Raw genomic sequence first — 14,849 nt, 5'->3', positions numbered from 1 at the left:
GTAAAATACAATACACAATGAATTTTTTTTTTTTTTTTGTCCAGTCATTTGACTGGTTTGATGCAGCTCTCCAAGATTCCCTATCTAGTGCTAGTCGTTTCATTTCAGTATACCCTCTACATCCTACATCCCTAATAATTTGTTTTACATATTCCAAACGTGGCCTGCCTACACAATTTTTCCCTTCCAATATTAAAACGACGATTCCAGGATGCCTTAGTATGTGGCCTATAAGTCTGTCTCTTCTTTTAACTATATTTTTCCAAATGCTTCTTTCCTCATCTATTTGCCGCAATACCTCTTCATTTGTCACTTTATCCACCTGTCTGATTTTTAACATTCTCCTATAGCACCGCATTTCAAAAGCTTCTAAACTTTTCTTCTCAGATACTCCAAGTTTCACTTACATATAAAGCGACGCTCCAAACATACACTTTCAAAAATCTTTTCCTGACATTTAAATTAATTTTTGATGTAAACAAATTATATTTCTTACTGAAGGCTCGTTTAGCTTGTGCTATTCGGCATTTTATATCGCTCCTGCTTCATCCATCTTTAGTAATTCTACTTCCCAAATAACAAAATTCTTCTACCTCCATAATCATTTCTCCTCCTATTTTCACATTCAGCGGTCCATCTTTGTTATTTCTACTACATTTCATTACTTTTGTTTTGTTCTTGTTTATTTTCATGCGATAGTTCTTGCGTAGGACTTCATCTATGCCGTTCATTGTTTCTTCTAAATCCTTTTTACTCTTGGCTAGAATTACTATATCATCAGCAAATCGTAGCATCTTTATCTTTTCAACTTGTACTGTTACTCCGAATCTAAATTGTTCTTTCATCATTAACTGCTAGTTCCATATAAAGATTAAAAAGTAACAGAGATAGGGAACATCCTTGTCAGACTCCCTTTCTTATTACGGCTTCTTTCTTATGTTCTTCAATTATTACTGTTGCTGTTTGGTTCCAGTATATGTTTGCAATTGTTCTTCTATCTCTGTATTTAACCCTAATTTTTTAAAATGCTGAACATTTTATTCCAGTCTACGTTATCGAATGCCTTTTCCAGGTCTATAAACGCCAAGTATGTCGGTTTGTTTTTCTTTAATCTTCCTTCTACTATTAATCTGAGGCCTAAAATTGCTTCCCTTCCCTTGTCCCTATACTTTTCCTGAAACCAAATTGGTCTTCTCCTAACACTTCTTCCACTCTCCTCTCAATTCTTCTCTATAGAATTCTAGTTAAGATTTTTGATGCATGACTAGTTAAACTAATTGTTCTGTATTCTTCACATTTATCTGCCCCTGCTTTCTTTGGTATCATGAATATAACACTTTTTTTGAAGTCTGACTGAAATTCCCCTTTTTCATAAATATTACTCACCAGTTTGTATGATTTATCAATCGCTTCCTCACCTGCACTGCGCAGTAATTCTACAGGTATTCTGTCTATTCCAGGAGCCTTTCTGCCATTTAAATCTTTTAATGCTCTCTTAAATTCAGATCTCAGTATTGTTTCTCCCATTTCATCCTCCTCAACTTCCTCTTCTTCCTCTATAAACCATTTTCTAATTCATTTCCTCCGTATAACTCTTCAATATATTCCACCCATCTATCGACTTTACCTTTCGTATTATATATTGGTGTACCATCTTTGTTTAACACATTATTAGATTTTAATTTATGTACCCCAAAATTTTCCTTAACTTTCCTGTGTGCTCCATCTATTTTACCAATGTTCATTTTACACAATGAATGGCAAAGCTTAAAGTATAAGAAACATCATTCTGTTTTGCAAAGATGACTGCCAACCCTCGGCTTCCACAACTTGGTACTGTGTGAATAAATTACCAGATCAGTATTTGAACAACCATAATATAATTCTGACTGGACATTAGTGATTTTATTTTCTAAACATTAATAATTCTTAGGCGGGATTCATTTTTGAATCGATAATGAAATCAAAAAAGATGTCACCAAGTATTTGACAAAGCAAGCTGCTGATTTTTATAATGATGGAATAAAAAAATACTGACGTGTTAAAATTTAAAATGCGATGATCCCTAATATTTTTAATAAGAAATTTCAAAAATTAAAAGAAATAAACTTTTAAATAGAGGATTCATTTAGAATTTTGACTACAGGCACTTCTTTCCTTCTAACTAAACCATATATAAATCCAAGAAAATTCAGCTAGCTTCATACCAGAAAACTACATGTCAATCAACAATGTTAAATTACCTGTTGAATATACTTGTGTACAATCTGCCGTGTAATTTTTTACTAGCTGTAGTTGCGGTAATTCGATATGCTCATCGACAACCAACGGTACTTCAGGATCCCATTGAAATATCATATCATCTGTTGTATGCGACACTAAAAAAAAGAAAAGAGAACAATAATGAATATATGTTTCATTAATTAATTGATACATTCGATGCTATGAACACAAATTTCTGGTCAGGATGGGAAACTCATATGATGCTAAAATCACACCGGTGCAATTTTAGCGTATTTCTTTTCCGTACATCCTGGTGGAGATCAGTAAGTATGGAAAGCTTCATTGTTACAATATAGCATTTATGAACCATTTCTATTACATTATATTGGATTCTTTTCTCAGATTTTTTTCGGTACAGTTTTTCTATCTTTGTGTGGTCTCTAGCAATTAAGTTTTTTTGTAACTATAATTCTAATTTAAGCATTCAACGTTATCAATTTTTTAAATTTAATGTTTAAATGTACTATCTCATAAGCATTATTTTCTATTTACATGGATAATTCTTCTCTGTTTTAGAGATAGACTGGTCTCTTTTACAATAAGTCATTTCATAATAATCGAAAATCTAGATTCAATTTCAATTTGTTTTGGATTATCAGTAAAGCTTATTTCTTCTTCATGAAATATTAATTTCATTTGAAGAATTATGACTATAATTTACTTAAGGAATTTATAAAGTTCTAACTAAAAAGAGAACAATCAACCAACAGAGAGAGAGAGAGAGAGAGAGAGAGAGAGAGAGAGAGAGATTACCTCTGATCATAATAGTTTCCAATCTTGATCAGGGCAATGATTAATTCTTAACTGGAGATTCAATTTGATAACTATTTTACCTAAGAGAAAACCACCAAACTTTTTGTATAAGTATTAGAAATGAAAAAATATTTCTTTGGAAATTATAGCTATAGCTTTCCTCTTTTATTAGGTGAGCAGTACTTAAAGACCAGTACCTACAATGCTTATGGCGGGTCTATTGGTAAACTCATTGCAAATCAACAGATTTCAAAGTCAAGAATTTTAAGGTTCAAATCCTAGTAAAGGCAGTTACTTTTATACAAATTTGAATACTAGATTGTGGATACCAGTACTTTTTGATGGTTGGGTTGACCTGAGACTGTACAAAACTACACTTCATTTACCATTCCTTAAATTAATATTAACGAAATACGTTTTTTTTTTTTTTTAAAGAAAAGGTACATATTGTTTTGTACATAAAACTGAAGGATTAAGAAAACACGGCAACTTGAAAAACTGGACATCAGCATGCAGTAAACATGATTTATTTATCACAATGATCTATTCGATAATTTATGATTTTTACACATTACTTATTCAGAAACTTAGATAAAATTGTATTTGTAATGATCTTCCATATATTATTATCTGAAATACTTTTGAATAACACGACGTTTAACTACACAAAGGGCACCTTCCAGAAGAAGGTGCTTTTAAATAGACCTTATATACTCACAGCTTTCCATTTGTAATTTACATTCTTGAGTATCATGTGGATAAATCATGAAATTCATAGCACACGATAATCTCAGTGTCAATCTGAAACAAAAGTATATATTTCACTCATAACCTGTTATAATAATAATAATAATAATAAATTAACCTAAACACATAAAGTAGTCAAAATACTTAAGTAAAATGTTTTTAAAAAAATAAAATAAAATAATATTTAAGCGTAGGATCAGAAATAATTTATATTCATATTATTTCCAAAGATAAATTTAAACTAAATGTTTTAAATAAGAATTTAACTGAAATTTTCTTCATGTTTGAGATTTACTCAGAATTCCTAAACTTTTTAAATAGCTAATGAGGTTTTAGTAGCAGTATCTTTTATAACTAAAATGCCATCAGTTGATTCACTTTTCTGTTCATTCTATTAAATAGCAATTTTGTGATATTCAAGAAGGCTTACAGTTATGAGCAGATATTCAACAATAAATTCAAATTTAAAACTTGAACAACATTTAATAAAACTCATGAAATGATGAAATATAATGACAGTGATCAGTACATGAGCTGTACATATTGTGACTGGTTCAAGCAATTTACATATTCATTAATTAACAGAAAATAACCTGCATTCAGCATTTCTGTAACATTATGCAACGATGCTCATACTGCACATATTCACAAAATCATATAACAGTTCAGAAAATAGCAGAAAAGTTCAACATATCAATAGGATCATGTTATGAAATTCTTATAAAAAAATTAAAAATGCATAAAATAATGACAATTTTGTCCCACATAATGCTCTTTTCATAACTTTAGAATTAAAACTAAGATTACTCTTGTTCATGAACTTAACACAGTAGACATTATCTTTCGTATTCCCTTAAGTATCTTTGAAAGGATGATGATCTAATACCAATAAAGTATTAGACATATTAAAGGAAATTTACATCTGGACTGATGGCAATCCTGAAAGACAGCTACAATGACTGTTTCCAGAAGTCATAACAATGTTGAGATCGGTACATCAGCGTGGATGGAGAGTACTTCAAAGTATGAGTAGATATAGTTTACTTAGTTATAAATATAGTTGAAATATTTTTAAAAAACAAAAAAAAAAAACAGATATCATATATTAAATTGATTAATGAATTAAAATTGAGTCATTGAAAAATTAAAAAAATATGATACAAAACTGAAATACTCGTTACTGTTTTGAATCCTAAGCCATTATGATACCAGAATTTATATACCCAATATCAGAATCCTAGGCATTTTATGAGTATTTTCAAAAATTTATTATTATCTTCATTATAAACATAAATTAATCATAATCTGTAGTTTAAAAAACATAATTTTATTGTATTTAACAAAAAAGCTACAATAGCTTGAATTTAATGAAAAAATTGTCAGAAAAAAAATTTGGAACAATGTTTATATGATATTTGTTCTCACAATAATGTTTAAAAATATTATAATTATAAGCAAAGGACAAGTTTTATTTTATTAATAAAAAAATGACTTCCTAGTTAATAAATAAAATATTAGTCAATATAATAAAACAAAACTTTTTTTAGGCATAATTGGCCCTTGTATGATACGGTTTGAAGTGATGAAGCTAACAAATAAAAAGTAACATATATTAAAGCAACTCCACAAAAGGGACCGATTGTCATCAACAACTAACGCATCATCTCATCTGATTGCTTTGCAGACTCATTATGTATCTTTCTTTTGGTATTTTTATTGGTCTAGGGCTGAAAAGTAGATTTAGATGGAATCTGAAAACGTTAGGAAAACGTTAGGAAAACGTTAGACAATGGGCAATGTTAGACCTACTATCGACATTACTATCACTGTCAGATAAATCTGAACCTACTTCAAAATCTGTATCTTTATCTTCATCGTCAATTTTTCCTTCGGATCCAAAATCAAAAATTACTTCATTTACAATTTTAGACCGAATTTCATTTGAACTAATATCAGAATCTGAAAGATCATTTATCAGGTTTATTATTTTTGGCTTGTCTACCCGATAACGTTCATTCATATTGAAAAAAATGTTTACTTAGATCAAAAAATAAATAACAGAAAATAAAACAATAAACGCACCTGGAAAAATCAAAACATCAACACAGAAAAAATAATAGCACGTAAACCGCAAAGTAAACAACACTTTACCGACGTAAAACATACGAATGCAGTATTTTAGAAAACTAACTTACTAAAAAGAATAAAATAACACAGTAATTGTTTCACTAATAAAAATTAAACAAATTATGCAGATATCTTAGAGAAATATCAATATAAACACGCAACATCAAGTACCGCCTCAAACGAAAAAGAGAACTTACCTAAATTTTCGCCGGGAAGAAACACATATCGAATAAAATGACAGTTTCCAAAATATCTAACAGATCGCGGTAAGAGCTATTCAGAACCGTTCAAAATGAATCGTATTTATCCTATTCACGACACTTGCCCTCGTTCTGATTGTACTAGAATTAAATGTAGGTCGCGGGCTATACTCGGGCTTAGGTTCGCGTTACTCTGCGCCGGCTATACTCGGGTATACGATTTAAAGTGTTAATTATTTGTTAGGTATCTCCTAAAGTATGGAGTCAGTGCATGTAATTCATCGTTTTCAATAAAAGGGTTACATTAACTTTTTACTAAATGTTTACTCCACAGTTTTTCTCATGTTTATGACACGAATAAAACAACTAAAGTACAAGAGACACCAGTCAAGAGTTGACTTCTCTGAAAAAATAATGCTCGTTAGTTCTTAAATTGAACAGAATGAAGAGATTATAATCATAATCTATTTTTAAAGAGCTTGGCATAGCATAGTATATCTGATTCAATGACAAAGGCAATGGAAAAACACTACACTCCTCATTCTACTGAATTCTGAATATTTACTGAATGTAATAACATTCAGTTTGTTCATGCCAATGAACACATGTAACTCATGGTAACTCTACTAACCAAAGCACACACTGAACCTTCTGTTTTGGGGCCCACATCTCGACTGATGTTACTGACTGCACCTGCATTGTGAGTTGACTTGCCTGCGCAGACCCTGATTATTCTGCTGATCTGGAGAGTTTACAGAACAAATCCTGGAAATATTTTCAGTCGTTTGAGACTATGTTTAATAGATTATGACTGGTTTTCTAAATATGAACCATTACTTTTGGATACCTTTAGCCTGGACAATGTATTTAATTTGTAGAATAGCCGTGTAGTGTCATCCATGTTGTGATTTGATTGGAATCACTTGAGTAAGTGCATTTATATCTGTTTTAACTAATCTATGCATAAACTGAAGCAGATATAGCCACCAGTTAGCTACCAAAAACAATAAAGAACTGTGTAAATCTTTATATAAAAATAATTGATCAGATTTAAAAGAAATACTTTTATATCAATTTTTTTTTAATCTGGGAAACAGATTTTTATATTTGAGTTATTGAAAGTGGTATATGTACTGAAAACAAAATACCTGAGATGGAGTGAAAACCTCCCCAATTTGCCGGTTCTGAAAAATGGAAATAAGTAATGTTTACAGTTTAAAACGAAATAGGTGAATTCTTTCAATCGAATAAGGAAATCCACTAAGAATTTATTCAAAAAAGACAAACAATCAACTAATAATGTTACTTCGAGGTGATGAAGAGATTAGATTCCATTCATAAGAAAATACCCGATTATGGCTTGTCAAGCAAGCCGAACATCAGATGTGAACATGCCAACAAGAGTTTCCAACAAAAAAATTAATTAGTGAATTAGGTCACTCTGCATACTCATCTGCCTTAGCTTCCTATGACTTTTGGCTTTCCAAAAACTAAGGAATACTAAAAGGATAAGCATTTTTGACATCATTAGTATACAACATAATGTTATAAAGAAACTATAGAGTATTCCAGCAAAAGAGTTCCAGGCATATTTTTAAAAAAATCATTAATACAAATCATTCTGTTCTTAAAATATAAATTTCAGTTAAAATCCACCAAATTTCGGGCAGACAGAAATAGAAGCAAGTTAGACAATTTGTCTACATGAATATTTTTTTATTTATTTTGATTTTCTGAATCAGTTCCTTAAGTTTGGTCAACACTTCCCAGAATACCTGTATAGCTACTGTAAATAAAATTATGGGTACTGTGATGCCTCCTTGTTTGTTGGAGGTTAAAAATCACATCACAGTTGGGATACATTTTGCCAAATTTCAACTTCTTTTGTTAATGAAGTTTTGAGATGCAGGGTAAAAGCTGTTTAGAAATAATGTTTAATGTATAACCCACACTCCTATATTCAATTTTCTTAATATTTTGAATTTTAAGGAACTTAATAAGTACATTCATCATATTAACTGGAAGTGACACCTAAACATTGTATAGATGCACAAGATATTAATCTTGAAGGCAACAGTATCCACAAATGAGCAGTTTCATCAAATCATATATATATATATATATATATATGTTTTATACGAGTTCATTCCAGGAATTATTTTCCACACTCTGCATGTTTACTTATATTGAAAAGATTTTAAAAAATTAATGAAAGTGGAAACAGATAAGAACTGATATCCAAACCATACAAACACCAGTTAATTGAGGTTATAGAAAATAAATAATATCACTTACTTTACCATGTAGAGAATAGTTTTATCTTTATATAACCACAAATAATGATTAGGTATGGTCATTGTTTGAAATGTTACTGATTTAGCATTCTTAAAAAATGAGTCTGGTCTCCACATATTCTTCAACCAATCCACTTCCAACAACCTGAAATAAAATAAATTGAATTAAATGATATCATATGATCAGTACCTAATTTAAAAATATTAACTTATGAACATTAAAGTATAAATACAAACAAATAAGAAATACATTCAATAAATAATATTTGTATACATAAAATTAATTGTTTCCATTACATGTAAACTATTGCTTGCAGATTATTTTATCAAATATTATCCAGTTTTTCTTTCTAGTGTTTAAAACTTAAGTAACGTGTTTTGCTTCTTTGGGCACTTCATCCGCTTCCATATCCTTGAAGAGACCTCGAGATTGTGGTCGGAATTTTGAATCCTCAGAGATCAGAGATACCGTACCAGGCAATGAATTTTTTAATAGATCCCTTCATACTGATCTTGGTAATTTGCTGCGTTACTGGAGCACCAGGAATTTTTTTTTTATTGATGTACTGACTACAGTGATTTTCAGTAATTCACTGTCAGTCTTTCTATTAAAAATACCCTTCTTCTTGCCTGTACTTTTAGTCAGCTCTGAAATCGTGGTTGTGAGAGAGATAACTTGATCAGATAACAACTAAACATGCTGTTTTAATTCACATAGGATCCACACTGTTGATTACCCGCATGTGAAGGGGCTTGCCTTGATGTAGTGGATACAAAAGAGACGTCCGGTTTAACCAGGTTCCAGGAGTTGTGTCATTTTATATTCCTTTTGTGCAGCCGGAAAAGATAACTTCTGCATGTTACTAATTTTGAGCATTGCTTTCTCTTCTTCAAAGGTCGAGTAACTTCATGAGCAAGCTGAATATGATCCACCACAATTAGCACATTTCTCTTCCTCCTGAAAATTAGTATCATTGTGACCTTCTTTAGCATATCAAGCATAAACTGAATTTTTCGAGGAAGATGTTGTAGTGCAGTTGTACGAACTACAAATCTGATATTTTTATACTACGGATGCGTTACTATTTAAACTATTATCTTCCATCGAATTCTTATCCTCGTCAGACAATGCTGAGTGAGGTCTTTTCAGATGACATCGATAGCTGGTTTTTTCAGATGGAACCATTATAGGATTCTTTTCAGGGCTAGAAATTGGTCCCACGAGTAACGGGGAAATACAGAACCACCTCTGCAGAGCACACTGCATACAAAGCCTAGGAGCTTCATACAACTGGGTTCACCCAGATGCCCAAAGGTCATAGAAACACTACGTAGAGCCAACCACACTTTGGCATGACAGTTTCCACCTTGGGTTACGATTGCATTTCGTAATGTGTAGCAATACCGCCGGCCTCCGTGGCGCGAGTGGTAACGTCTTGGCATTTCATCCGGAGGTCCCGGGTTCGATTCGAATCCCGATCAGGCATGGCATTTTCACACGCTACAATAATTGTCATTCATCTCATCCTTTGAAGTAAAACATAACGGAGGTTAAAAAAAAGGTGTAGCAATACCACCAAATGAAAGTGTAAGAACAGACTGTAAGATGTTGCTGTGTAAGCGTTTGTGTCGTAATTTGTATAGTATTCTTGGTGTTGTACGTGTATCGTGTAAAAGGTTCAGCAGCTCGGTGTGTAGTTTGAAGAAAAATTGCAGAGGCTAGGGCTGTGGGGACACCAATCCCCAAAGTTTAGGAGTATGACTCCCCATCAGGTGGGATTTGTTTAAAGGAAAACAAATGTGAACAAACTTTTTCAGATTCTTATTGAGGTTCAATGTTTTTAATTAACCTTAGAATTAACTGTAAGAAAATAATTTAAAATTTCAAACCTTTTTTTAAAAACTTTGTTATTCGTAAATTTTACAAGTTATTATAGAAATAAATTAATGTAATTTTTTTTAGAAGTTATTTATTTTAGCTATTTTCCTATTGCCTTTTTTTGTTTTTGTTTATTTAATTTTTTGGATTATGGAAGAATGTTCGCGGAGGAAGGTTGAGCTCCGAGCCACAACTTTCTTTTTCAGTTTCTTTCGGGCCATAGTGCTTTTAGGAATATACATCATGAATGAATGAATGGTTATTGGCTCGTCAGGATGTGTTAAATGGAAGTCGTGGGTGAGTTATGTGCATATCATTTCTCTGAAGACTCAATCATCTGCTGTATGGAGAAAAATTCGGGCCATGACAATCTCCGCAGCCGATTGAACCGAAAAAAAAGTAAAACGGCATTCTCTTCACTATGCCAATTAATATGGCAAACATGTTTGGAAATACGTTTATGTCAGTTTCTCTTACATCATCATATTTCCCTGGGTTTATGAGGTATAAGTTGCAGGTAGAAAGTATCCCATTTATTATTGAAGACTCGTAAAATGAATTAAACATTCCTTTTTTCTTTTGATGAGCTAAGATATGCCTTGAATAATTTCCGTGACACTTCCCAGTTTAATAATTCCCATAACGGGCACACTTCTTTAGAAACAAACCGGAAAATTAGTACTTATCATATTCATTAAACTTTTAATAAACCAATTTCACAAATGTAACCTCCTTATGTGTAGATTAATTATATTCCTGTATTAAGCATGTATATACACCAATTGAAATCATATTTTATATTAATAAATCGTTATCAATGGGAGCACGTCATGCTCTTGCTAGCCGTATAAGATTCAGCGTGTTATCTCACCTCCCCGATACTGCATTACAACAACTTTTGTCTATTTACAATAAAATATTTTCTGACCAAGTTTTTCCAGATTCTTGGTCAGAAGCAATATTTCCGTACTGAAACCTGGTACGAGATAAATCGTACCCCTCAAGTTATCGTCGAATCTCCTTCACCAGTAGTACTCTGTGCAATTTGACTGAACGAATGGTAAACCTTTCGTCTAGCATGGTACCTTTAGAGAAACGAGCTAATTACCCGCGAACAATGCGGTTTCCGCCAAGGGAGATAGTCTATGGATCGTTAATTACCCTGGAATCTGTTATTAAAAACGCCTTCCTACGTCGTCAACTTCATATTTTAGAGACTATAGTAGGATGGAAAAGTAAGAGTGTTCATGAAGATACCAAAACCAGAAGCGGCCATTTAAATAGTTGGAAAATGTTATTTTTTTTATAATTTAAAAATTATGTAGTAGTTTTAAACAATTATCATACATTACCTATATTCAGAAGTCATGTTTTCAGGAAGTCTTAACCGATGGTCCTTCCATGTTTGAGCAAAAAATATATCAGCTGCATAAGTCTAAAAAAAATTAAAACAAATAATTATTATTTATTTTTTTAATTATAATAATATTGATAAAAGATAATAAATCTAACCCCTTAATACAGGTTTTCCCAGCTTAGGAGTAATTTCCTTTAGTGGTTACGCTAATTAATTTGTATAATTAGTATTAAACAATATAATGAATATGTTATTGTACCTAATTTTGTATTTTTTATCAAAGAAATAAATTAAAATTTTTATTGTTATTAATTTAACAATACACTGGGTGAGAGAAGTTAAAAAATATTCTGAAACAGTAAGTACAAGTAACTTAAAAATATAGAGCAATCCATCATTTCTATTTTAGAAGTTGGTAAACCTGCAAGTGTCTGGTTCAAACAATTTGCTGGCATTGTTTACCAATTATAATGTAAAATTCAAGAATGAGGTGTTACCCAAAAGTTTCTAAAATTTGTATTACACTCACAAATGATAAGCAGTAATACAATCAAATGCTTCTAGTAGCAGATCAATACATTCTTCATGAATGTATCTGGTGGATTCGATCCACATGGATGTATTTATTTTTGGTATGCAATTTGTGACATTTTCGATACTGCAGTGGCTGACCTGAAAGAACATTGTATCTGAATCAAGTTTTATTTAAAAACTTTGTAAAAGAGCTGCAGAAATGCATCTAATGTTAGTTTCAGAAACGATATTTTAGACCCAACACAAGTTTAAGATTGGTGTAACAATTTTAAAAATGGACAAACATCTGTTGATGATGATGATGATGAACATTTGAAATGAACATCTACCAACATTGCATCAAAAATATCATTGGTGTTTGAAATGTGGTCATAAAAGATTGTAGTAAGCCATCAACGACAGTTGGAAGATCATCGGATTACCATATGACACATTTCAGCAGATTTTATCACAAAAATTAAATGCGAAAAGGATTGCTGCAAAAGTGCCGTAATGGCCTAATGATGAACAGAAACAAAATCCCACATACTAATGCAGTGAACCAAAAGAACTGCTTTGAACTGACCCAGATATCCTTTCCTTTGGTCATCATTGGTAGTTCAACACGCAGCTCTGATCAGTATGGATGTAAGCTTCCTTCTAAAAGTTTTCATTTGTGGTTTCTGTTATTGTTTTAGCATTTTTGTTCTTTTAGTTTATTTAAAGTTTTGTTGTTCATGTTTTAGTTTAAGTTTTGTTGTTGTTTGTATTTAGATTTTAGGTAATTTTTATTATTCATAGTTTGCTTAGGTAGCCTAGGTCATTTGGGCTATTTTACCAGACGTAATATATATATATACTTAAACTTTTGGGAGATTTCTGAATAGTTTATTGTGTTATTGTATTGTTATCATTATTTATTTTTAATTATTTAGTTAAAGTTATTTATTTGATAGGTAGTTATTTATATTATTACTATTGCTAACACTGGAAACGGACTTGGCAGCAGTAGCCATTTTATTGTTTCTGATTGGTTGTTGCTTTGTTTATTTTAGTTTAGGAGGCTGAGGCTGTGGCTTGGGCCTAAATGGATTTGATATCCAATGAGGTAGTCACTGAACTAATAAGTATGTTTAATGGATTATGTAATGAGGTGGAAGAGTATATTTGTAATATTAAGAACGTTAAAGAAAGAAATGCAACATATATTCTACTCCATGTGCAGAAGTTACATTTTTTCAACTTTTGACTGTTAAAAGAAATTACAGGCTCCAAGGATATATTGAGGGGTTTAAGGATAGAATGGTGAGAGAGTAAAAACTACTCGTCCCGCATTGGCTCCAAGATTACTGTCTGCGGTCGTTTCAACTGCAGTGGTCTCTAAACTGAAGGTGATATTGGATGATAAACCAGCTAATATTTCCTCAGCTGCCTTCAAAGATGAGGTGCTGAAGACGTTGGATGTTAGGGGGGGGGGCAGGGTCTGCGGATCATCAGCCTAAAGGAAAATCCAAAGGTGTTGGAATTATAGCTGAAGATACCAAAACCGAACAAGATGTAAGGTATATTGAATTAAAACTCTTAACACTAAGCCTCTGTGGCTGCAACTCATTATTTATGATTTCAATGGGAGATGGAGGAAGAAGATTTCATGGACCCAAAATATAGTAGTGTTTGGGTGTTTTGATTATAATGAATTATGTTATAAGTTTAAAGTTGTTGCTCAGGCTGGTAGAAGGGATAGTAGAGTAATTCACTATATCATTGAATGAAATAAAGAGATGCAAAACGTAATTATGGAGAAGAGTCATCTCTTTATAGATTATCATTTATGTAAGGTGAAAGACCACATTAGGATTAATCAATGTTTTAAGTGTCTTGGACTAGAGCATTTGGCAAAATTTGTAAGGAGAAGGAGATTTGTTTCCACTGCTCTTAGGAAGGGCATCATGTTGATAGTTGTCCTGTTAAAAAGGAAGGTGGCTCACCAACTTGTGTAAATTGTACCAAGTTTAGAAAGCTAGCTGGACACAACAGTAAATCAAGTGATTGTCTCGTGTACAAACGAGCGTGCAATATTAGTTGTGAATTGTCTTGTTTGTTTTAATTTATATTTTACTTTAGTCTTGTTGGCTTTATGTTGTTGTTATTTCTGTTGTTCTCTTAAGTGTTCTTTCTTTTACAGAGTTTTCTTTAGTGTTCTGTTTGTTGGTTGGGATTTGGTTACATTAAGTAAGTTAAGTTGTCGTACTTTCCTTAGTGTTCTGTTGTTGTTTATATTTTTGGTTTTTATATTTATTTTATTTATACTATGTTCTGTTCTTTTCAATTTACATTTGCTTTTCAGTTTTTACATTAGGTTTAGTGTTCATCTGTTTGGGCTCAGTGCTGTGTGTTGGACTAATTCTGCCGTCAGATAGGTAACTTTCAGTTCAATTGGATGGCCTTGTTTAAGACTTGTATAATGTCTGTAGGATTCAATTTAAGAGAAGTATACAGATGGGAATGTCACATCGGTGGCATCCTGACTGAGGCAAGATATAATATGTCTTCAGGCCTTAAAGATGACCTCTGGTAAAGCCCCTAAGAACTAGGTATTTAGGGGGTGGTGTGGCGATTGGATTCATCACGAGGTGGATGTCTTCCGCTATGGGGTCAGGATGGTCATCACATGTGATTAAAGCCAGGTTTATGAT

The 14,849-nt window shown here is 32.0% G+C and overlaps 1 protein-coding gene across 1 annotated transcript in view; it reads right to left on the bottom strand.

Moving 5' to 3' along the window:
• LOC142333814 (glycine receptor subunit alpha-2-like) overlaps positions 1–14,849 on the bottom strand; it is a 49,797-nt gene that overhangs the window by 17,035 nt on the left and 17,913 nt on the right. The window contains exons 4-7 of the mRNA XM_075381350.1: positions 11,636–11,718; positions 8,406–8,549; positions 3,755–3,837; positions 2,244–2,378 (exon numbers count right to left, since the gene is read on the bottom strand). Of these exons, the coding sequence (XP_075237465.1) occupies positions 2,244–2,378; positions 3,755–3,837; positions 8,406–8,549; positions 11,636–11,718 (445 nt within the window). The remainder of the gene's footprint in view (positions 1–2,243; positions 2,379–3,754; positions 3,838–8,405; positions 8,550–11,635; positions 11,719–14,849) is intronic.

Source organism: Lycorma delicatula, chromosome 13, assembly GCF_047948215.1.
Source record: "Lycorma delicatula isolate Av1 chromosome 13, ASM4794821v1, whole genome shotgun sequence".
NCBI classification, from domain to species: Eukaryota; Metazoa; Arthropoda; class Insecta; order Hemiptera; family Fulgoridae; genus Lycorma; species Lycorma delicatula.
The sequence above is the reverse complement of the archived record's forward strand: the minus strand, read 5'-3'. Positions and strand labels throughout refer to the sequence as shown.